Genomic DNA, 24,733 nt, shown 5'->3' with positions numbered 1-24,733 from the left:
AACTGGATATAATTCATCTTTGAGATGAGATTTCAGCTGTGTCTGACAGACCATTTCATAGTCTGACTCTAAAGACACAAATGGAGTATTAAAGGGATAATCCGGAGTGAAATGCACTTTAGATCAATTTTTCGGACTATTGGGAGTACATACGTTGAGTTGACACCAAAATCATGTCATTCGGATGTATTTTGAGAAAGTTCGAGCTCACCGTTTTTAGCCAAAACTCGTTAGCCTGGAGGTGACTCGGGCATGTCATTTCGCCGCTACAAAACGCTATATTTATACCTCTTCTACTGTTCCAAACAACACTACACTTACGTGGTAGTGAGTAGAGGGTCCCTAAAGCCAAACCGAAGTATCCCCACGTCTTTATGTGGTCGGATAGAGAGTCCAGAATGAATTTAATCGAGTCAGTACCTTTCCGGAAATGTCGCTGTTGCAGCTAGCAACGTTTTCACAACACTTTACTAACATTTCCGGAAAGGTACGGACTCGATTAAATTCATTCTGGACTCTCTATCCGACCACATAAAGACGTGCGGATACTTCGGTTTGGCTTTAGGGAACCTCTACTCACTACCACGTAAGTGTAGTGTTGTTTGGAACAGTAGAAGAGGTATAAAAATAGCGTTTTGTAGCGGCGAAAGGACACGCCCCGGTCACTTCCAGGCTAACGAGTTTTGGCTAAAAACGGTGAGCGCGAACTTTCTCAAAATACATCCGAATGACATGATTTTGGTGTCAACTCAACGTATGTACTCCCAATAGTCCGAAAAATTGATCTAAAGTGCATTTCACTCCGGATTATCCCTTTAAAGTTTCAATAAATGAACAAAACTTGCTAAACTGCACCACCACAGGTAATACCAGCAAGACTTCTGACCTAGCACCACTGAAGGACCCTGCAGTGCCGTATAGATTTGTGTGAGGATCATGTTCCTTTAACAGCCAGCATGTTGATGTTTCTAGCAGCTCTAAGGGCAGACTTCATCGAGGTCTCTATCCACCCGTGGGGCAGAGCTGTGTGCTCGCCTGCAAAGTGAATCCTTTTCTCTCTCTGGAACAGCGCGGAGGCGTAGTCCGTCTTCTGGTAGGGCGTGAAGATGGCAAAGGCCCCCAGGCTGTACGGGTCCAGACCCCACTTTTTCACCACACCCCCCGTCCAGTGGCTCCGGATGCCCTCCCCGTGAATCTTCACCAGGTCGTCGAGCATCAGCCGCATCAGTTCGTCATCCCCGATCCCGTCTAGGAGACTGGCATCGTCGGAGAAGGTGTAGGATGCCAGCAGTGCCCCTCCTTTACCAGAGAAGCCGTGGCTCGGGTAGTAGATGAACCGCGCCGGCCGGTCTGTTATGGACCTTCCGCCTCTGATTCCGTCATGTTCCCAGAATTTGTCGTCGAAGCTGAGCACCACCTTGGTGGAGCTGGAGTAGTGTACGGAGCGCAGCGCCTCCATCTTAATGTCCGACAACCGCGGCTCAAACTCGATGAACAGAGTGGCTTTAGCTGTTGCAGTGACAAGGGCATAATCAGCAGTGACATGGGACAGAGAGGAGGGCTGGCGTGAGTCTTGATAGTAGACAGTGACACCTCTTGGTGATTGGGTTATGCGCTTGACCTTCGAGTTTAGAAGAATTGGGCAATGGAGAGCCTCATAAAATGCATTGGGGAGGGTGTCAGAACCACCCACAAATTCCTTATACCTGAAAAAGAGACAGATACTTTTCAGACGTGCTCAACTCATCACAGTGTACCTGTTTATCTGTGACATTTTTGTTTTGAATAAGCATTGCCCATGAATGGGAAAATGAAAATAAAATTCTCACACAATCTTGTCCTGTATATCAGACTGCAGATACAGTGCCTCTACCATCGACGTATAGAAAAAGCTGTTCTCATTCAGGATGTCTCCAATCATGCGCAGAGCCTCACTGCTCAGGTTAGTCTCTTTCACCAGGTATTCCTGAAATTGACAATTTATTCACATCTGTCATGTTTCTTCTGTGTGAGGGGGGAATATACAGTATGTTTGACAATGCCAAAGACTTGCCAGATTTAGGGGCTGTGTGGCTTTGGAATAAGGCCACTCTCAATGCAGACCTACCTTTACAGAAAAAGAGTCGTATTTCTGCATTGTTTTTTTGCAACCAGCTCTTTTAACTTCCTCCCTAATCTGTGAGGAGAAATACAGTATAATACCATTGCTTACATAATGTAGACCATATATTGTTTCAAACATGCTGAATATTGAAAATAAGTTAATAAGTGCTGAAGGCTGAAAATGAACACATATAAACGTTATTGCCAAAAGGATTGGGTCACTTTGACTTGCATATGAACTTAAGTGATGTCCCATTCTTAATCCATAGGGTTTAATATGACATCGATCCACTCCTTGCAGCTATAAGAGCTTCAACACTTCTGGACAGACTTTCCACAAGGTTTACGAGTGTGCTTATGGGATTTTTTACCATTCTTCCAGAAGTGCATTTGTCAGGTCACACACTGATGTTGGACGAGGAGACTGGCTCTCTCTCAAAGATGCTCCATTGGGTTGAGGTCAGGACTCTGTGTAGGCCAGTCAAGTTCATCCACACCAAACTCTGTGAGAGACTCACTTAGAGACTGAGAGCCACTCCTCACTTAGAGACTGAGAGCCACTCAGCCACTCCTCGTCACCTCACAAATGCGCTTCTAGAAAAATGGTCGAAAATTCCCATGAACACACTCCTACAGTAAGCCTTGTGGAAAGCCTTGCCAGAAGAGGTGAAGCGGTTATAGCTGCAAAGATTGGACCCACGTCATATTAAACCCTATGGATTAAGAATGGGATGTCACTTAAATTCATATGCGAGTCAAGGCAGTTGACCCAATACTTTTGACAATAATAGTGAATTTTCAAGGTAATGTCAACTGACCTTGTCAATTGCTTGATTGAAAAGTTGTTCAGCTGATTTCCCGCATTCACTCTCAGATACATGATACTGTAGCACATTTGGGTTGTGCTGCACTTTGTAGGTTCTTTCAAGCAATCCATTGACATAGTAAAATGTGTTGATGTTCTCTTCAATAAATGGACTCAGCCGAAGGCCAAATTTGTTAACAAGTGCTAGTAGGATTCTGTGAAACAAATTGCATGCTGGTCATAATCTGGTGTGTCACCATGCTGGGTCAGATTTTTAAAATTAATTTAAATTAACTGAAAATGTTTCTGTTATATGAGGACATTCTGGTACAGAAACAGATTGAGTTGACAGTTGAAATCTGTTATGTTGTTATGTAGTCTATGTAGCATTCATGTATGAATGGTAGTAAATTAGGTAATGAAAGATGTATCACACCACCTACTCCCACATGCATATAGGACACAACAAAATCTCAGCTCACCTGTGCATACTTGGGATCCGCATGGCTCCCATTTCAGCGTACCAGCCCTCACTCTCATTCCTGTAGGTCTCCACTCGGCCACCTATTCGAGGACTAGCCTCAATGATTGTCACCTAAATGAACAAGATGGTGGTTGGTTATCTTATCTCCAAGCAACAGTAGTGCTCTTCAAATGAGGGAATGTTTTCTGTTTTACATGTAATGACATTAACACAGCAACATGGAGAAATAAGTAACAAGTAGAAGGGTGCTTTCTAAAAACATAACAGGGCACCTTATGTCCAGCATCCTCCAAAACCTTTGCTGCAGTCAGTCCAGCCATGCCTGCCCCAATTACAGCCACATGCAGAGGCCTCTGAGGAGGAGGCAGGCCATGATTTATAATGGCCAGAAGTTCCTCATAATCAGGGTCATGCAGACAGTGGAAGAGAGGATCCTCCTTAGCATCACCAATGCTCAGAAGGGTGATCAGAGCAACTGCAAAAGATCAGTTGAACAGATGATCAACATATGTTTACCAAGGAATTTGATAATTAGTTTTTTTTAGCCGCCCTAAACTATGTATTTATTCAGACAGGAAAACAAGACACGCAATGCTACACTGTTCTAGACTAAAATACAATACACATTCAATGTAGGCCCTAAGGGAAGAACCGTGTAATAACAAACTGGCAACAATTGTGAAGAACCGATAACAAACTGGCAACACATTCCATACAGTAGATCACAGGCTATTCTATGGCGCCACCGAATTTGCATGGCGGGAATTAGGAAATGGGGATTTATTTTGTAAGCCTTCTTTGCGCTCTCTCGCAGTACTTTTGTGTTTTGACTCGTTTGCGACCAATGCTAAATGTAGCCTATTGCAAGGGACCGTCTGTCATTACGATGGTATGCAAACAGGGCGCAAAGGAGAAAAAACACCATCCTTTCAGATAAAGGTGTGTGTTTGTGCGTAGATCCACTGAAAAAAGTTTTCCATCCCAGTTTACCAAGCCTATGGCCATTATTTCAGTGCAAAAATAAAAGACGCACAACAGCGCCACGGTGGGTTTTGCTTTCAGTTTTGTTTCTTCACAGGCGCGCACATTCAGACCAGCGAACTACAGGGAAATCCCAGTGAGACAATAATGTGAACACAATCTGACCTTAAAGGTAGAGTAACGAGTGGGTAAGAGTGGCGTTGCGTTTATTTGTGTTTATGCTTAGGATATAATAGGCTATAGGAGAGAGAGAGAGAGAGAGAGAGAGAGAGAGAGAGAGAGAGAGAGAGAGAGAGAGAGAGAGAGAAAGAGAGAGAGAGAGAGAGAGAGATCAATTTACATGATATTTGGACCATATAATGTAAAAAAAAAAAAAACAGATAAACCTACCGTGAACGTAATACGCGAATGGTTCTAATGTCAGAAATTCAAAAATAGCCAAGAAACCAAACTTTAGGCTATAACTATAGGCGGATTAATCCACTGTACACATGCGTTGCCTGTAGAGCAGCCTGGGAAGCTGTGTGCGAAGTCCAAGGATTCAACAGGGCTAATATCACATAAAAGAGCATGTAAACTATCCAGTGTAACCCACAGTTAGATCGATGAATAATGTGCCAACTTACCATATCGACGAAGTCTCCAGCTTTGAAGCATCGTAGGCAAGTAGGCAACTTTTCCCTCAGAGCGTGAGTTTTTGGGAAATAGAAACCTATCGAAAGTAGCCTACATTTAAATTGCGCTCAGAATAGAAAGAACCAATCATAGTAACTTTCTACTTCAACAACAACCGTATCAAATAATGTTGGTTCATATTGAACAAAGCAACACACCCTGATGATTCAAATAATGTTGGTTAAAATAGAAGCAACACACCCTGATGATTCATCATCTCTACAAATTATCATGGTCATCATCATATCATCATCAACAGTACTCTGGATGGATGGATGGATGGATATAGGCTTATTGGCTAAATGTCTGCTCCCTAAGTTAGTGGTATAGCGGGCATACCATGTAACTTGTTCCTTGGGGATAAATAACGTGTTTTTGAATTGAATTGAATTGAATTGAATTGAATTGAATTGTTTTTTTTAGGCAACACAATCATAACGCACATCACCTTCCCCTAAGCTTTAATCATATTTAAGAAATATTGCTTCGTAGCCTACTTAATCAAATACACAGCAATGCTTTTCTGTTTTCCAGATCAATAAGACCTAACGCAGGCTTGGTAAAACACCCTATAATCAACAAAGAAAGAAAACTGAAATGTTCTTACGTTTGTGAAGGCTTTCGTTTGCTTCGTCTCTCTCAGTAATAGGCTACTACAGTTCAAATACGTACGCGTCAATTTATACCCTAGCTTACTCTCGGCTCCAATAAAACCGAAACCATGGGTCAAACATTTAATGAATCAAACCACAAATCCCACAAAAAATCCCCACTTCTGCCATGTTGCAATGGGCTAAAGCACTGCCCCCTGCAGGTATTCTGAACACAGTTCCCCCTGGCAATGAACTGAGGGAAACACCAGGACAGAGTTTAGACAGAAAGAGTCAAAACATAAGGAGGAGAGCAATGACTCCATAACACTGGCTGTTTTAAAGTGCAAAGTGTTGATACATTTTGAATAAATAAATCAGGCTTTACACAAATTACCTGATTGGTTACCTAATAGCAATGGGATATTGCAAAAGCAAAGAAGAAATCTAGGATATTCAAAGAGCACAACATTTACATTCTTCATCTTTCCAAAGTGTCAAAGAGATTTTTGTTTTGTAACCTTCACACCAAACAAAAATTAAAAATGTTCTACTTCTTCTATATCCAACAACTCTCTGATAACTGATAAGGGTAAAGATATACTGTACTGTATGCTCTCTGCAAAATAGTTGGTCTTCTGGCACAACCTACCCCATATGTGCCTATGACTAAGTCTGAGGTGAAAAAATGGTGGCTGTGGGATAAGATCTCAGTTTTTAGTAATCAGTTTACAATCTTGATTGGTCTCCATCGCTATGGTATTCCATATGTAAGGGATAATCAACGACGCGCCGTGTGTTTCTAGGAAAACAATGCACGTTCGAAGTGGTAATAAGGACCCGACGCCGCAATAATAGCTACAGCAATAGTCTAAGTGAAGAGCAGCGACACAAACCACCATTTCCTTCAGAAATAGCGATACTTCCCCTTGGGTTCGGTCTCACCTGACCAGTCCTCAGCTGAGCTGGAGGGGCCATCTTCCTTTGCCATCTCAAGGTTGGAGGGATGACCCTTAAAAGGACTCCATATTGCTTGGTACCTCAGCCATTATAGGTTCCTTTGACCTTGTTCTGGACACCCTTGTCTTACTTGTGGCCGAATCGAAGCGATCTCACCAATGTAGTGAGCAGTGAGGGCAAAACTCAAGTTCGGCCATGTCAAGCCATTTATTAGAACCATTTATTTAAGTATTTATTTAGAAACATGGGCGTGCTGTGCAATATTTGGATGTTTGCTCTGTTTCTTCAAAACATTAGAAGTATTATCAGTAAAACAAAATCTTTGCATGAAGTTCAGGAACGGACAACTAAAATCACACACTCCATGCTTTAAAACATTAATATCATGGGAGATGGACATCACGATTACCTGTGAATAAACCGGCCAATCAGGTTTTGTTTTGATTTTCTTTAGATACCAACACCTGTAGATAAGTCTGTGTGTGTGTGTGCGTGCTTGTGTGTGTGTGTGTGTGTGTGTGTGTGTGTGGTGGGGGGTTGGGGGGGGGGGGGTCTAAAGGTAGAGCGCAATAAAAATAAGTGCATCAGTGAGTGCTGTTTTTAGACAGTCAAGTGTCAGTAATAGTCAGGTGGTAAGCCTAGGATCAGCAAGACTAGTTATAAGTAGTGCTATGAGAGGAGATGTCCTCTGAAGAACTGGGTCTGCAGATGTTTTTTTGAAGATGGAGAGGGATTAGATGTGCCTGCTCTAGTGGGAACTGGTAGTGCATTCCTCTGACGAGGAACAACAGATAAGAAAAGTTTGGATTGGCCTGAGCGTATAGCGGTGGCAGAGGATGTGGACGTTGTTTGTCTGAGGAGTGCAACGGTTGGGTGGTAGCGTATGCCTGAATGAGGGCATTCAAGCAGCTGGGAGCACAGCCAGATATTACTTTGTCGGCAAGCTGTTAGAACATGAATTTGATGCGGGCGGCCATAGCAGCAGGGTGACGTGCCCTTTTGGGTTGGTTGTAGACCAGGCGTGCTGGGAGACCTGTCAGGAGGGCATTACAGTAGTCAAGTTGTGAGGTGACTATTGTCTATACCAGGAGTTGGGTATCTTGAGTCAAGTAAGTCCTGATTGTAGAGTGCGAAACGGCACGACCGGGTGACCCGAGGAAACATGATCGGAGAGGGCTAGTTGGCTGTTGGGAACGACTCCTACATTTCTTGCAGCCCTGGTAGATGCAACAGACAAGGGGTCCATTTTTATGTTGATGTCATGATGTATGGTAGGCTTAGCTGGGAGGACCAGCAGTTCAGTTTTTGAGAGGTTTAGCGTATCCATGTAGATATGTCGGAGAGGCAATCTGAGATCTATTAAATGTCGCCAAGGTAGCATGTGATCTTGTGAAGTGCTGTCCAAATCCTATATCTGAGCCCATGTGGCATCATACACTCACTCACTTAGCACCTGAGATCAATTAAGTCTGTGAGTGTTTAGTCCTAGTCCTCAGGGCTCACTTTGGGATTGGCCCAGTCTGTGATTACATCTGCAATTGAAAAGTGGTGAGTGATGCATACACCCTCAAGTAATCTGTCTGTGTAAGTTGAAGCCCAGAGGAATAACAGAACCTGACAGCTATAGGACTCCTTACAGGGTTTTCATTAGTTTACCTGTAGCTAACACTAACAGTGAAAAGTGGTGTCTATGTTCAGTAATGACTTAATGGCATTGGTATCTCATATAGCATGGGAAGGCAGAGCCAATGTGCATGATTAAGTTTTTTTAGTGATACATAGGAAAGATTTTAAATTCCTCATGCTGTTAGTTGGGGACTTTCTATGGAGGCCAAACCTCTCACTACCGTGCATACACTAAGTATATTAACAACAGGAGGAACTACTGCCCTCTCCACATTTAACAAATACAACAACAACGATGCCTTTGGGAGCATTAGTGTTTCATTATGTCCACAACGCTTCCAGCAGACTCAACAGTGCCCCTGAACCTTTGAATGGCTATTCTCTAAAAAATCCAACAGAACTGGACAGTCCTGATAAAACTCATTAAACAATGTTATAGTGTTTCACGCAAAACATACAGTACATCCCAACTTCTGGGTTAGTAGGTGAGTTGTTGGTGTTGCTCTTCACAGATGGCCTGATTAAAAAAAAAAAAAAGCTAAGCGCTAAGATTATGTTCTGTTCACCAGTAACAGACACTATAGTTCCTTTGTTTATTATGACAGTTTTCTTTGTTAAATAAGAGCTACATTAGATGCTTGATTCCATCATGAAGATGGCATTGATGGTATGAGCTTGGTTCCAACCAGATATTCTTAATTTATCTTGTCTTATAAAGACATTTGAGCACAGAATAGGCCTATCGGGAAGGTACAGAGAGAGAATTGTGAATGAACCAGTTTCACAGAATACCAGACTTCCGATGCCAAAGCAGTTCATCTAGGTTGAATTTCAAGAGGAACTTAAGTTGAAAAGAGAACTGAAAGTCTACTGGAAAGTTTTAATTAACACCATGTCCACGTGATAATGGTTGATCCGATAAAGCTTTCATACCCGTCCAGCGTCAGAAGGTGGAACTTTTGAAAGAAGTGGGCAGAGGGCAGACCAGAAGCAGCCTGTTCTTGTGTCAATGGAAAATTCAGAGGAAGTTGCTATATGTATGGTGTTGGAACTTTTAGCAGTAGTGAACTACATGTAGTAGCGGTAGCTCAACTACACTCATATTTACATTGTTTGTAGTTGAATTACTTTTTTCACCTTTTTTTCAGTTATTGTGAAAGCCCAGAATAATTGTTTTGTTTATGACAGGTCATGGTTTTAGGAGTATACCAAAAACAGGATTGTGTGTTCATCTGTACAAATAGATTCAAGGATACAAGGAGATGTATGGCTTGAGAAAAGAAGCTTCTCCTCAGTCTCTCTATTCTGGTCAGGATGTGAGGAGTCCTTAACAATACTTTGGGCCTTGATATATGTACTCTTTTCTTAGGTATCCTGCAGGGTAGGGAGAGGTGTTCTGGTGATGTGGTCATTAGGCAAGTGACGATCAGCTGAGCGATAGTGTTGCCACTTTTGGGGAAGTTTGTTCAGTTTGTCTGTCAGAAGGATTACACCATTCAGGGATATGGTGGAGGAGTGCAGCATTGAAATGCATAGCGTCAGGTCAGACAGACCACAACGTCACACCAGCTTCTCGAGTCTGCCAGGAACTCGGCTGACAGCTCAGATGATCACTCAGCTGATCGTCACTTGCTCAATGATCACGCTGGTGATCATATCATGCAGGGCGTGTATTTAAGTTGCCATAGCCTGCCTACTCTTGCCGCTTCTCTGCCAGCGTTTTTGTAACCCACCTCCACCCACCTCCTCCTGGTCAGACTAATCAATGTCTTGTTGTTGTCATTGATGCTCTGTTCTACCTCTATATGGGGGATTTATCTGGCTGCTCTCCCTATAGGCTCTCCATATTGTCACATGAAGGGGCAGGGGATCCCTCCATCCAAATAATAATAAGTAGGCCTATCTTTTGACAGTGGTCCTGACTGAACGTCATCATATGGTGTGTGGGAAATTGAGCTGACCAACCAAACTTGTGCTATAGGATCTGACCAAAACTGACCAAAGATTTCAGAACAGCCAATAGGGTTCAAGAATCGTTGACCTTCTTTTAAAAGCAGTAGATGAATAGGCATTGTTTAAGAAAAACTGAGGTAATCACAACCACTCAAACAAAAATGTAAAGGAATGACCAGATATACACCAATTCTATGTGGAAATATATTTGTATTAATGCATTTTCACCATACATTTGAAATGCTACAACAAAATTCCCTGATATTCCAAATCCAAAAAAAAGAAAAATTATATACCAGAAATTCCATGACCATTCAGTTCCATCACAGTGTTGCTATAATGTTGTATCACATGTGCATTGTTAATTTTGTCCATGGAGTTATTTAGTTAGTTGCTTTTTTTCTTTTTTCGATTTCTTGTGTAGATTTGCTGTCATTCAACTCCTTCTAGTGTGATGTAATTGGAGGCTTCCAGGGCTAGCTTTAAAGTCCCCAACATTACTCATATAAGTCATGTGTCTAGTTTAGTCTAGTTTCCTGTATTTCTTAAACCAAAGACTCAAAACATGTCGCACATGTCTCTCTGTTTATAGTCAAATCTTGACAAATTGCATGATAGTTAACTTTTTTCTGATTGCTTACAGTTTTTGCCCATTTGGAGAACAGCTCCTAGAGACCATTGCTGTAATTTCTGCTCATCAAATCTTGAATGTCAGATATTTGACTGCTCATCAAATCTTGAATGTCAGATATTTGACTTTCAAAAACATATGACAGGCCATAATTTATAAAGGAATGGCATTTAAAAAGCAAAACACTACCGATCGAATTGATAGAAGAATAATCGTTGGAATTACAAGATTTTTGAGCAAGCAAACTATAATGTAGGCATTGAATTTAAATGGCCATGTGATGGCGTGCTTCCACTGCACTTCAGGCCTCATAATGTAGATCTGAAAAGCCCAGAATTCATGTATCAATATTTTAATTGTTTCCATTTTGAATTATCACTTTCAAGGATTGGTAGAAAATAAATGAATGTTTAGGTAGGGTAAATAGCCTGTGACCCTTAAACCCTAAACTCTGATATCTTACTAAATTATGTAAATATGAAGTGAACCATATAATACTTTTTTTGAATACATTCACCACACTAATCGCTGATCACATCAATAAAAGTTAAAACTGTTTTGTGATTGTGGGACTTCTATGTTGACAAGTTGTTGTTCTGTCTTCCATGTTCATGAAAGCTTTGGTATGAATGTTGAGTCATGCCTCATGAAACAGTAATGAATGTGTTATGTGCAGTTCATGACAGCTGCTATGAATGTGTTATGAACTCACCCGCCAAGTAAAGTGTTACCGATTTTTTCCTTGTTTAAATGTTTCTTTGCATCTGATAAATACTGCTGTGGTTTTCGAATTTAAAGTACCTCAGTGCCTTTTAAGTGATGTGAGATATGGCCAATTCCCTCTATGCCCCTCTAGGGGGTGGATGATGAACATTTTTGGTAGCTCTGAAGGGTAAACAACCTGCTACATCATCACTGAGAGCAAAGTATGCCAAGTGATATACAAGCTACAGTATACCAAGTGATATATAAGGCAACAACTATAACAACAGCTAGAAATATGAATTTCCAGTGAAAGCAAAGATGAACAGTAACATAATACCAGTAACAAAAACTAACTTTAGAGTTATAAAAAGTGTTGTAAAATGTATTTACACATATAGAACATAATGTGGACCAGTAGATTTCTTGATGTGACCACCTTAGCTGTTCTGTGACACCTTATCTGTTGATTCTCTGAAATAAGAAAGACAAATACAATGCTGTTTCAAGGAGCTATATGTACTGTTGTCTCAAAATACAATGCTAGATCAGTCAGTATGAAATCATGCTGTCTACTGTTGGCTGTCGTGAAATACTATTATAATTCACCTATCAATATATTGTATGGTGATGTATTGATTCACTGAATCAAATGTAAACACAAGAAGACATTCCCTTCACCCAGATCAGAGCTCTGTCTCCTGCAACAATGTATCAGTCCCTGATTCTCCATCCCATTCTGCTTTGATGAACAAATCCACTATTCTGGTCTAACTATTAACATATTGAATGACATGATTGAATTTTATGTATGGGGAAAGTTGACCCCATATTTAGTATGAAAGAGGTCTGTAAGATTGAGCTTTCAGAGGAAATGATGAGGTGTAATTTTGAATGAAGTGATAAACCTATCAGGGAAAAAATATTTAGAATCGAATGTATTGGCCAAGTCAGTAAAGTTTGGAAAAACCTAATTGATGAAAAAAATACTTTTAGTCACTTTCATTCTGTAATTCTATTAAATTTGTTTGGGTTTGTTTGGGAGTGATTTTTGTGTAATTTTAGAGACTCTGGGTTTAGAACTGGAAAACGTAATGAAACCCTGAATGAAACCGTTTCTGATTCATGTTTCAGCCTCAGTTATAATTTTTTTATCATTAAAAAGTATCAGCTTGCTTCGGTGAAGACAACAAAAGTAAACTTGCACACTAATGCTGTATTGATTACAAAGTAGTCCCAGTCATCTACTTTCATTTGTATTCTCTGAAGGGATTTTGGAATTCTGCACAATTTGGAGAAAACATCTAACTGTGATTTTTCTGACAGTGATTGTGAATGAATGACGTATCGTATAAAACCATACTGTAGTTTGGAAATTGAAAAATAAGGCATTAAGATCATTGAGGTCATTGCAATTGGGGCTATTTTAATTCCAAATGCCAAGGGGACTTTATTAGGGCACATAGTGTCCTGGATCCATGAAATAATTGCCATTTAAAAAATAATACAAATCTGCCTGCCCCTATAGGAATTTTAACACATAGGGGTTCCAATACTTATGACCCCTGTATTTTAAGGAACACATTTAGTTATGATACGTCATTCATTCACAATGAAAATGGATGTCCTTAAAGATTGGATATTTCCAGTTTCCTCATTTTTTTTTAAAGGCATTAAGATCAATCTCCAAAAGATGATATTCCTCTTTATAGTCAACTTTAGCATGTGTTCCAATACTTATGGAGGGCACTGATCATTACAAGACAAAGTATTTTCCTGGAATCAAGCTGAAACAATCGGCATCAAAGGGCCCTTACCTCATAAATGTCAAGGTGCTTCCTTGCTTTGTACAAAGTAAGTGTCAGGATAATAGAGATGACGGTTTGGACGGTGGTGTAGCATGCCAGGGATGTCTTTAAACCGGTACTTAACAACTGAGATTTTGTGTGTGAGAGAACAAAACATATGTACACAGAGAGAGAGAGAGAGAGAGAGAGAGAGATAGAGAGAGAGAGAGAGAGAGTTCATAATCAGCACAAGAATGTAGAGACCCTCATTTAGTAGCATTCTTTCAGTACTTCAGTAACAACAATGCACAAACCTTAATTCTGGCAAACAACTCACTCACCGTGGCATAATGTTCGTCCGAACACAATTCATGAGAAGCACAATATTTTGTTGGGTGCTTGGTGATGTCAGTGAGGTAGATGATTAGGGCAACGGCAGATGTCAGCGCGGCTGCCGCTGACATGGCCACACAGGAGAAGAGCTGGAGAGGAGAATGAGAGAGAGACAAACAATTTAAGATGGTTGCCTGAGGGGTTAAAAAAAACAAAAAAAACAGAAATAATCTGATGTGCAAGAGGACATGAACTCACATATTTTCTGCTGATGAATTTTTCTAGCATTATGGCAAAACACCCTGCAATGACAAACTACTGCACATGTGAAAAGTGTGAAGCACATACATTTTGAAATAGTAGGCTAATTAATTCTAATTCTTAAATTATTTTATAAAAAGTCTTGAATTTCTCTAATTCTTAAATTATTTTATAAAAAAGTCTTGAATTTCCCCTTGGAGATCAATTAAGTATCTATCTATAAAATGGTAATTCAGTCATAGCTTATTATCTTGACTAACTTAAAAACACTTAACTGGATAGGCTACTTGTGGCCAGTTTTTTTACACTTAAAATAAGAATAGCCTAATAATATTTGAGATAATAAGAATATTACCACAAAGCCACTCCACAAGGGCACTCCAAAAGTTAAAATCTCAGTGCAGTCAGTAAACAAGAGTGGGATGGAGTTCATCATGACAAGTAGTCCCAGCATCAACTGGGAGACCTGACAAAAAAGAACAGGCGAGTCATCTGTGCTTCATGGTGCCATACACACATGCCATAGGCCTAAATTGTAATATGTGAAGTAGGCTAATATTACAGTTGAACTTGGTTTGAACCATGGGCGATCATTTGCAGGAAATCACATAGACATAACCAGCATAAATGTTTACAAACTGCATGATTTTTAGCCTCATCATGTGTAGCCTAGCCCTATCAAAAACAGAACGTATCGATATCAAACTGAGCTGAACCAATACGGTTGGTCGAATAATATCGTGACATGACTTACCCCCAGAGCTTTGGATTGACTTTTCTCGAGATTTTGCAACAAAGCTTGTCTGTCTGCAAGTTTATCAGCAACAATGTCCTCGCCCACAGTGACTGACAAATCTCTGGACACTGATACAGCCATTTTCAAGTCTAAATGGGACATTTAGTAGGCCTATGTTCAAGTAATGTCAATGATCCACATTTCAATAGGCTAACCAATGTTATTATTAGAAAAGGCTGAATAGGACATCCACTTTTAAAGTTATCTTAGACTGTGCGCCTCAATCTGTGAAAGGCATCTTACCTGATATTTGGTGAAAGTTCGACGTTTAACTTGGCCACAGTTATGCTGGCTAGTTGTATTCTTGGGTACAAAGCACAAAATAAGTTGCGTAATATTGAAGTAGTTTACAGAAATCTGTTCTTTTTTTGGGGGGGCCGGCCACTTTCACTCCGCCCTTGTTGACATGAACATGAGGGGTCTCAAACGCCCCAGTTGCGCATTCGCCGAATCGCATAACGCTTGAGAAGAAAACCAAAATTCGATTTTCCTATGCCAATTGTGGCAGCCACGGTAAGAACTCGAATTAAGTGTAAGTAGCCTACTCGAACAGTTAAGTGGTCGTGCTGTTGCGACTTGGGATGTGATTTCTGGGACGCACTCACTTGCATTATAAAATTACATTCGGCAAGCTTAAAACAGACAGACCCTAGCTATTTCTTTCATTGGGATTCCACATGTTAAATGGCACGTAACTTCGTAACCAAGACAAACGTTTTTAGTCTATTTATCAAGGTTAGTTTCGAGAAAACCATCGAGCGTTTTTGGTCTAGGAGGAGTTTCTACTTTCCAATCTGTTGCACATTCCATGTGCATCTTGTTTCGCAATGTCGACGGTACAGGGACATGTGGTTCTGATCAACTCTCTTTTTGTCTTCTCTTTGGCACAGATAATTAGCCTACAGATTGTATTCCCTACATGAGGTCAATCTCCCACTATCATGGCATCAACGCAAGCGCATTCTCATGAGAGGAGTTCCCAATTGCACCGCATCTTTCGCCAGTATGACCCAGAGGCTGCTGCAGTAAGTGCAAACCGGATATGTCTTTAATATTATGTGGGTTTAATCAAAAGTTTGTTTAGTTTCTCCAGTGTGTGTTCAACCCACACTTGCAAAGCAATGCCTGACAACATGCCCTACATTGGAAAATGTCATGCTGCCTCCTTGTCGTTTAAGCCTATTGAGATGAGACAAATTAAAATCCTCTTTGAAATAAAAGTAATCTTTTTTTAAAGATCATCACTTCAATGTCTTGATGCTTGGTGTATCAATGGTGTATCAAGATAGTCAACTACTGAAGGTGTTATTTCTTGCATTTATGTGGGCTTAGCCTATTAACATATTTGGTGAAAATATATGACCCTGGAAACTTTCTTGTCTCAAAATATTTTCTTTGTTTCACAAGAAATAAATTAGTTGAGTTAAGTTCAGATGCAAAACCACAATCGTCACCTCTGTCATACGGAGCCCTGAGGTGTCACTGCAAGATATTTTTGTGATGTATGTACAGAGAATGTGCGATCATTTTAGTAAATTGTGCACTCATTTTACTAGATTGTGTGAACATTTTAGATTGTGTGCAGAATATAGTTAACATAGTGTGCACATTTTCCTAATTAGAGTGCTCATTTTAAATTGTGCTCTTAATTTAGTAAATCGTGCACACATTTGTACATAAAATAATAGCACAATTAACTTTACTAAGTTCTACGAACGATTTACTTAACTTGCGATAATGGTAGCTTATCCTTATCGGATAGACGCTGCATTTCCCCCCAAGATCACCCTGAGATGGCCATTCAAGAAATCTTTCACTGTTTGAATCATTTCATCTTCACTAACTTGGGGCGGTGCATTCCACCTTTCTCAGTCGTATGACAGCCACAGGCCCTGTTCCTTTTACTGAACATTGTGTTCCGTTATGTTAGATGTTAAGATGAAAAAAACTAGATATCCAACAAGATGTTATTGGTAGACTAAGTACTTCAAGCAAATCACTGCTTACCGTTATCCTTAAATGGTTTACACCAAAACATTAACTCATGTTTCCAAACTTTTGGCGCATACAAAGAAATAAAGATCCACACTTCAAATTGAGCTGCATTCTTGGCCAGTCTGAAAATTGCGTTTGAGCAGCTAGTTAGCCCGTGCGCTATTAAACTTCCCATGTCTTGCGGCATATAATATGCCTGTTCAACCTCAGTTGAACACCACACCAAATCCAGCCATTCACCCTGCTACAGTCTCACACCCTGCAACAAAGAGAACTAATAAGACCATATACTAAGAAAGATTGTTGAGCTGGAGTGCCAGTTTGTGATAGTGCTAGATGGTGCTCTTTGGTCTAAGGCTTGCTTAGTATCAAAAAATGGAAAGATACCAAGGCACTCATCCAGTAGAAAGTTTAAAATGCCTTTATTCTACTTGGCAATACATGATGAAAAAAACATGCACTCCGACGCGTTTCGGCTGGAAGCCTTCGTCGGGAGTGAACAGTCTCTGTTCTGAGACTAGTTGTCATTAGTCATCATTCTGTGAGGGTAAACAGGTGTGTAGATTGGACCATCAATTAACCAATGGTAAGTAGGGCGTGTTCACTCGAGGATGATTTTCCACCGGTTGCGGGTGGATGTTTTACATTATATTCCTATGATACAGAGAGGTTTTCTTAAAAAAGGTACTGGGCGCTTTTTAAACCACCACCACCGGCGTTTTTTTCCACCTACCCCGGGTGGTTTTCAAGTTGAGAAATTTCTACTCTCCAAGAAAAAACACCCCGCGTCAAGTGTTTTTTTGACAGCTGACCAATGAACGAGAGTTTGCGTCATAGTGAAACTTTATTGAAGGTTCTTTTTTCAGAAAAAAAAAATGGCGACCAAAACAAGGAAAAAAGATGCCAACCGAACAGCTAGTTACGGAGCCCGTGAAGGGTCAGGTGTGTGCATATTTTTGAGTGCACTTTTGCGTTCCCTCGCAATACTTTTTGCGTTCCCTCGCAATACTTTTGCGTTCCCTCGCAATACTTTTTGCGTTACCTCGCAATACTTTTGCGTTCCCTCGCAATAATTTTGCGTTCCCTCGCAATACTTTTTGCGTTCCCTCGCAATAACTTGTATGTATGCCCTTAAGCCGCAGGTTCCGTTTGCGGAGTGGGAGGGGTAGAGAGGGAGCAAGGGTGTGTGTGTGTGCGTGCTGGTGTGTGAGATTGGAGTGGGAGAGAGAGGCATGTTACAGGGACCTGAGTGATGTGAATGTAGGCTATATTATAAAGATCACAAAATAAATTCTCTGATCCAAACCACTGTGCAAGTTATTAACCCGCTGCTGTTGTGAAGGAGAGAGGGAGTTAACCCGAGTCAATTCAAGTACCTCGGCCCTGGAGCAGCCAAATATAAGTCTCCCCTGAAATCTCAAACTACTGAGACGTAAACAAAAGTTAACATTGGGCTCCGTACGGTGGCTAGCCTAGGCTACATCAGGTTAATGCGCTGTCAACTCTCATGCTGCGCCGAAACAAGCCGTTTTTCTTTAGCAGACGCTTCAGAGTTTTCATGCTTATAATCACATTGTGTCTCACAGACAAATCCGCCAGTATATTGCTGTAGCCTATGTGAGCCCCAGGTTAAAGTAAAACTTAATAATGTCCATGTAAACCTGTATGGTGGGCTAATGCATGGAGCCCAAGTTGACAGGAACACATACAAGTTATTGCGAGGGAACGCAAATAGTATTGCGAGGGAACGCAAAATTATTGCGAGGGAACGCAAAAGTATTGCGAGGTAACGCAAAAAGTATTGCGAGGGAACGCAAAAGTATTGCGAGGGAACGCAAAAGTGCACTCAAAAATATTCACACACCTGACCCTTCACGGGCTCCGTAGCTAGTTGTTCTTGTGAGTGAACATGTAGAGCTATACGACATGACCAGCAAGTTACACCACAACATTTACCATAAGGAGACCATCTGGAGGTCGATTGGTGGGATTTTGGGCCATAATTGTAAAAATTAATTCTCCGTTTTCATCCGCTCACCTGGCAAGCTAAGCTAACCAGTAGCAATCACGTAACGGTACTTGTGCTCTAGAACGGCAGTTGTCATGGGAATTGAAATTAACGTTCGGTGCTGTTTTGGGGGAATAAAAAAAACCCTGTCGGCTTTCTATCTTTTAAAAAAACACCCAGGTCAAGTGTTTTCTGTAAATAAAAACCCCCTCGTGTGAACACCTCCGTAGACTGCTCTTTGACAAAGGTAGCCACTGAGATTACAATGGTGGTCAGCAGGGGGCCTCACTCTTCATTAAGACTTATATACTGTCCTAAAACACAACGGTATTGCCGCTGTGTTTTATATACCCATGCCGGTATTGTTACTGGCCGCGCTTTTTCCCCGCGTACATCGCTCCTGTGGCGCTGGACGACTCCACACTCATCTCTGCAACCACTTGTCGTCGGCAGGGTTACATGTCGGCAGTCCGACATCCTGCCAGTCCGACATCCCTTTCGTCCGACATGCCGCTATTCAGACATGGTGTTATTCCGACATGCTGCCAATCCGACACATTTTAGTACCCCCATTCCGACAGTTTACAAATCTTATTTTTTTCCACGTCAATTTAACGGACCCTATGAGCCCGACGGACGCAAAGTGCGTCAAAAAACACACCCATTCTTCTCTGTTACATTGCTCTGCTATTATTAGTCACAGCGAGATGAGACCTATATTGCATGAAAGAGCTCAGAACCTTTCCAACGAGACTAGACACATGTCTGTACGATCAAGTATGAAAATAAAAATAAAATCATTAATTTAAATGAAAGTAGGCTATATTACAGTCTATATTGCTCTGCGTTCACCCACGCAGCCACTGCTCTCGCTTGAATTACTCCGGGACCAGGCATCGCACAGCCATAACATGCATATCAAATGAAAGAGGAGAAACAGAGCTTTCCATTGATACCAAACACATCGATCCTTTTGTGTTATAGAAACAGACGAAGTGACAAACAAATAAGAATCATATAGCTTCGGCTACCGCTATACTTTCGTTTGATTTACTCGTGAAACCGTGTTAAAAAGATACGGCTTGCATGTCAGATAAAAGAGGAGAGCTAGAGCTATCCACAGATACCAAATACAACCTTCTATGCCATAAAACAGACGAAGTGACAGCAAAATAATAACTTAATTTAGCTCCACTTAGTCCGCGAATAATGAGACAGAGAAGAAAACTGCTTTCACTTCCCCGAGTCGTGCACGCAACAGACACATAACCATATCAAGAAGTCTTCACAATGACATTTTAAATGTGAATCTTTATTATTTTACACAATTGTATATAGATATGACATTAATAGCCTATTAATGACCTCATGTCGGAATGGCACGTTGTTTGAAAAAAAAGTTAAATACCGCCACTGCGACCATGAAAAAAAAAAATGTCGGAGTGGTGGAACTTTCTCCCATAAAGAGACATGCCTCCACTACGACAATTGGACGTCAATGTCGGAGTGCTGGTATGTCGGAATGAACGGCGGTAGCCCGTCGGCAGTCTTCTGGCCCCCAACAGTCTTCAGGCTTGTGTTTTTATCATGCAAAGTTAGACCCAAGGCTAACAAATGACGTTTGCCATATTGTTCGATGGTGGTGTGGAGCACCATCTCGCCACTACTGGTCCACCTGTCTATGCCCGTGCTCGGCACCTCGATCTGACCAAGCTTGCCATTGTAAAGGCTACCAACATGGAACGCCTGGGTATAGTCCGTCGATATGGCAGCCCATGGGCATCACCCCTCCACATCGTCCCCAAACCGGGCGGCGGCTGGCACCCGTGTGGTGACTATCGGTGACTTAATGAGGCACTGACACCTGACTGATACTCAGTCCCTAACATACAGGATTTTTCAGCACACCTGGCGAATAAGGTGTTTTTTTCCCAAGGTGGACCTCATCCGGGAATATCATCAGGTGCCGGTACACCCGCTGGACATTCCCAAAACAGCAGTGATTACGCCGTTCGGTCTTTTTTAGTTCCTGTGTATGCCGTTTAGCCTTAAATACACTAACCAATCTTTTCAACGCCTCATGGACTCTGTTTTATGGGACCTACCTTTTCTTTTTGTGTACCTGGATGACATCTTTATTCCAAGCACGTCCAAATCTCAGCACCTGGCGCACCTCCGAACCCTTTTTGAGCATGGGCTAATTGTCAACCCCGCCAAGGGTCAGTTTGGTCTCTCCACCATTGACTTTCTGGGACACAGAGTCACTAAGGACGGTGCAGTCCCTCTCCCATCAAAGGTGGAGGCGATCACACAGTTCCCACACCCGCTCACTATCAAATCCCTGCAGAAGTTCCTCGGCATGGTGAATTTTTACCACCACTTCATCCCTTCAGCCGCTCAGCTCATGGCGGCCCTTGCGCGAGGCCTTGAAAGGTAAGCCAAAGCACCTTGTGGACTGGTCTTAGAGCAGGGCTTTTGCTGCCACTAAGGCAGCCCTGGCAAACGCTACCATGCTGGCGCATCCTTCTTCGACAGCCTCCATCGCCATCGCCTCGGACGCCATCACCTCGGACTACTGTATGCAGTCGGTGTTGTCACATTGTTACATTTGACCATGTAAACATAGATCTGGTCGGACCTCTGTCCTCCTCTCACGGTTTCACATACCTGTTAACCATGGTTGATAGGACCACCGGCCTGAGGCTGTGCCACTGACGTCGGTGGCGTCTGTTGAGATCACACGGGCATTTATCGGCACCTGGGTTGCCCGTTTCGGCACTCCCTCGGATATATCCTCTGACCGAGGCACAGAGTTCACGTCTGAGCTGTGAAACGCTGTCGCACAGAGCCGCGAAGTGAAACTCCACCTCACCACTGCATATCACCTACAAGCTAACGGACTCTGTGAATGCTTCCATAGGTCAATGAAGGCTGCCCTGCGTGCCAGCCTCAAAGACAACAACTGAGTCAACACACTCCCTAGGGTGATGCTGGGCATCAGGACCGCGCCAAAGGAGGACCCATTCCGTGTTTTGGAGGCAGGAGACAAACATTTTCTGGTGGACATGAGGTGAAAAAATCCACCTACTACCCTGCTAATAGCAGCGGCACTTGCATCCCGCAAGCCAGAGGGGCAACTTTCATCCCTTCTACTCGTATGCTACTGAGTTTTCAGTTATCACCTTAGTGTCAGTCAGCTAATTCTAATTGGTGATCTTGTAGTGAGAATTTTCAAATGTGCTTTGCTTCCCTTATCTGTCAGCATAATGTCCGGAGCCATTTTGTTCTGAGAGGCTACTTTGTGAGCAATCTTGTCCATAACAGAAATCATCATTGTGGTGTAACAACTTCCTTCCCTGTTTGAGGGCAAACATGCATGTTTCCCGCAAACAAATATTCCATTCATGCTCATCTTGACATCTGGCTGTGGTCCAGCAGTGGGAAGACATCTGGTATAAAGACCATCGGTGTCGTCGTCAAAAGGCTGTTTGGGGGTTGTGGTCATGAACAGTAGTTTCTGAAGCAACAAACAAAAAACAGAGGCAGTATGCTAATGCTCACAGAAAAAAAAAAAAAAAAAAACATGCATCTATGTATTTGTGTAAGAATTAAGTTGAAAAACATCTAATCAAATATAAAAACATCATCATTTCATCAAATCGCCTAAGGTTCAGCATTGAGGTTCAACCTCAAGTAATGAAATGTCAAAAACAGGACTCAAGTTTATCCATAATCTTATGACTCTGCATCAGTGACCATCAACACCTTTCCAATTAGCTTTAAAGGCTACCGTACTCTGGGTGGGTCATTGTGTACCCCGCCAAGGGGCTCCTCACACACCTTTGTCGCCTGATCATTAGGGATTAAGGAGACATTATTAGCAATGGCATTCTTTCATTTCGTATCGACAGTAATCAGTGATCTTAAGAAACAGAGATGTAAAAAAAATTGGCAAAATTCTCCTTTAAGTGGTGGATATGTCAGTTTAGTTAATTCACACCAAAAAACATTTGACACCCTCCCCCCACCCCCCACACACATTTATAAATGCAGAAAGTAACTAATGTGTGATCCATTATCGTTATGCTTAGGTTTGTATGTTTACAAATTTAGTTATTTTCATTAAGCTGATTGAATTGACATTGTTGTATTCTCCTTAATGCTCTGTAGTATTACCAATGTTTGAATTGTTTACTGTTAAATTTAACCATTGTTGTTATTTGTATGTCGCTTTGGACAAAAGCATCTGCTAAATACCATAACCATAACCATTATTATCTCTCCAGGTGGTGTCAGTCGTTCTTGGGTTACTTCAGGTTCTTCTGGCAGCACCAGTTTACTTCATGAAATTGAAGCCTTTTCTCTTTGTGGTCCCCTTGATATTTGGAATGTTGGTATGTATTTTTTTAACTACCTGGAGGAAATATCAATATAGGCTACCCCATTGAAGGCAGAGGGGGATAATTATTCTATTATTATAACGGTTATGCTTTTAGGCTTATTGATGGCATCTTGATCTGATGTAACATGAATTCTTGCAACCCTGCAGCTGTGTTTTGTTTGATTTCTTGTGCAACTAATATATTTACTGTCTTAAGTTTGTATCAGGAGGATCGTTTGCTGTTGCTTGCTCTAAATATCCTGACAGACGATTGGTAAGTTTATATGATACAAAGTTTTACTATAGTGTACAGTTTACAAATAACAAATGTGAGTGTAAGAGGGGATTTTAAGTAGAAGAGGGTGGGAATGTTAAGTCTGAATGGTTTTCATGCATATTCTGTTATCCCAACACAAAGTTCACCAATCGTCTGACTGTATTGAAGTAATGTATTGAAATATATGCATACTGTAATGCCACTGTACTGCTCTCTACTTTAGCTAAAAAGCTGTGCCTACAGTAATATGGCTTGTCTCCTGGGCGCCCTGGTTGCTGTCTGTGTCTACATTGTGGTCCTTTGCAGCGAACTGCCTCAGCTGTGTTTAAAATCTGATGACTATTATGAAAATGATCACATATGTGACAGAGTGAGTGACTTAAATTTGTTCAAGTTAAAAGATCAGTGTAATGATGTTACTGGCATAAATGTCAAAATAACAAATGTTACTGGCATAAATGTCAAAATAACACCCAGGAAATGGGTGTTATTTGTGGTTGATGATGGGACCGGTTCAGATGTATGTTGATGTTGATTTTAAATTAATGTCATTTTTATACATGTGAAACATGTTGCAATGTGCAACGAAATGTTATAGGGCCTATTCCTTAAATTCTCAATATAGCCTAGTTAATTGACTGTAGACACGTTTAGCCTACCCTGCAAAACTATTGAATGTACTTTTTTCCCCATTTATTTCTCTTTCTGAACTTCTCCGTTATCTGTTTTTCTTTATAGCTGCACCAATTATCCTACGGAATTGTTGGCTCACTCTTGGTGTACGACATTGCAGCCATGATCCTTCACTCACTTCTGTCATATTCTGCAGTCAAAGGTCTAAAAATAGACTGAAAATGGACTGACTGAAAATCTCTTTTGCACGCGCATGCACGCACGCACGCACGCATGCACACACACACACACACACACACACACACACACACACACACACACACACACACACACACACACACACACACACACAAACACACACACACACACACACACACACACACACACTTCAACTAAAGTATATTGTATAGTCACTGTATTCTTAAATAAAGGTAAATGTGGACCATGCCTTGTTGTAGCCTATAGGCCTAAGCCAATTTCTTTTTGTAGGCTAGAATTCAACATACATACCCATGGCAAATTCATATGAACTCTAACTACGTGACGCTGGTTGATGCTACAATTTCCACAGGAAAATACAACAATATAGCCGTTGACATGATAATTTGTCTCTGGTTGCAATGCCTCCCTGCTGGCGTTTCTCAGATGGAATATTCCCGTCACGTCGGGGTTTCCCTTCGAGTCAGCTGATAACATGAATACACCATTCACTACAAAACGGGTAACTTTATTTTGGATATTGATGAACGTAT

At 41.4% G+C, this 24,733-nt stretch overlaps 3 protein-coding genes across 4 annotated transcripts; 1 reads left to right on the top strand and 2 right to left on the bottom strand.

Annotated features, from left to right (window-relative positions):
* Window positions 1-758: 758 nt before the first annotated feature.
* Window positions 759-5,749, bottom strand: LOC134102447 (L-amino-acid oxidase-like). The gene is made up of 8 exons (XM_062556548.1): window positions 5,656-5,749; window positions 5,000-5,085; window positions 3,665-3,867; window positions 3,391-3,503; window positions 2,922-3,123; window positions 2,108-2,176; window positions 1,830-1,966; window positions 759-1,706 (listed from the first exon to the last, which is right to left on the bottom strand). Exons 2-8 carry the CDS (start codon window positions 5,028-5,030, stop codon window positions 935-937), a joined length of 1,527 nt encoding a protein of 508 aa, XP_062412532.1. The 5' UTR covers window positions 5,031-5,085; window positions 5,656-5,749; the 3' UTR covers window positions 759-934.
* Window positions 5,750-11,217: 5,468 nt separating this feature from the next.
* Window positions 11,218-15,242, bottom strand: tmem176 (transmembrane protein 176). The gene is made up of 7 exons (XM_062528641.1): window positions 14,931-15,242; window positions 14,646-14,776; window positions 14,247-14,357; window positions 13,889-13,945; window positions 13,639-13,779; window positions 13,328-13,444; window positions 11,218-11,984 (listed from the first exon to the last, which is right to left on the bottom strand). The coding sequence occupies exons 2-7, from the start codon at window positions 14,766-14,768 to the stop codon at window positions 11,970-11,972; spliced, it is 564 nt and encodes a 187-aa protein (XP_062384625.1). The 5' UTR covers window positions 14,769-14,776; window positions 14,931-15,242; the 3' UTR covers window positions 11,218-11,969.
* si:dkey-9i23.16 (uncharacterized protein LOC571915 homolog) lies at window positions 15,070-24,428 on the top strand. 2 transcript variants are annotated; one of them, XM_062528642.1, is made up of 6 exons: window positions 15,070-15,200; window positions 15,578-15,712; window positions 22,977-23,084; window positions 23,289-23,345; window positions 23,572-23,718; window positions 24,087-24,428. In XM_062528642.1, exons 2-6 carry the CDS (start codon window positions 15,629-15,631, stop codon window positions 24,198-24,200), a joined length of 510 nt encoding a protein of 169 aa, XP_062384626.1. In that variant the 5' UTR covers window positions 15,070-15,200; window positions 15,578-15,628; the 3' UTR covers window positions 24,201-24,428. The 2 variants fall into 2 exon arrangements, with proteins under 2 accessions (XP_062384626.1, XP_062384627.1); XM_062528643.1 differs by having other exon boundaries at window positions 15,080-15,219.
* Window positions 24,429-24,733: the final 305 nt, after the last annotated feature.

The sequence above is a fragment of the Sardina pilchardus genome, chromosome 2, assembly GCF_963854185.1.
Source record: "Sardina pilchardus chromosome 2, fSarPil1.1, whole genome shotgun sequence".
Classification (NCBI taxonomy): domain Eukaryota; kingdom Metazoa; phylum Chordata; class Actinopteri; order Clupeiformes; family Clupeidae; genus Sardina; species Sardina pilchardus.
Note: the sequence above shows the minus strand (reverse complement) of the source record. Positions and strands in the feature narration are given on the sequence as shown.

What these genes read in the sequence shown, in the direction of transcription:
- LOC134102447 (XM_062556548.1), bottom strand. Translation starts at nt 5,030, where the DNA reads ATGCTTCAAAGCTGGAGACTTCGTCGATATG. An exon ending in CTGGAGACTTCGTCGATATG is followed by an intron (nt 3,868 to 4,999) that starts GTAAGTTGGCAC and finishes GATCTTTTGCAG; the next exon opens with TTGCTCTGATCACCCTTCTG. An exon ending in TGGAGGATGCTGGACATAAG is followed by an intron (nt 3,504 to 3,664) that starts GTGCCCTGTTAT and finishes TTGTTCATTTAG; the next exon opens with GTGACAATCATTGAGGCTAG.
- tmem176 (XM_062528641.1), bottom strand. Translation starts at nt 14,768, where the DNA reads ATGGCTGTATCAGTGTCCAGAGATTTGTCAGTCACTGTGGGCGAGGAC. An exon ending in CCTTGTGGAGTGGCTTTGTG is followed by an intron (nt 13,946 to 14,246) that starts GTAATATTCTTA and finishes CATGTGCAGTAG; the next exon opens with TTTGTCATTGCAGGGTGTTT. An exon ending in CGGACGAACATTATGCCACG is followed by an intron (nt 13,445 to 13,638) that starts GTGAGTGAGTTG and finishes ACAAAATCTCAG; the next exon opens with TTGTTAAGTACCGGTTTAAA.
- si:dkey-9i23.16 (XM_062528642.1), top strand. Translation starts at nt 15,629, where the DNA reads ATGGCATCAACGCAAGCGCATTCTCATGAGAGGAGTTCCCAATTGCAC. An exon ending in ATGACCCAGAGGCTGCTGCA is followed by an intron (nt 15,713 to 22,976) that starts GTAAGTGCAAAC and finishes TTATCTCTCCAG; the next exon opens with GTGGTGTCAGTCGTTCTTGG. An exon ending in CCTTGATATTTGGAATGTTG is followed by an intron (nt 23,085 to 23,288) that starts GTATGTATTTTT and finishes TACTGTCTTAAG; the next exon opens with TTTGTATCAGGAGGATCGTT.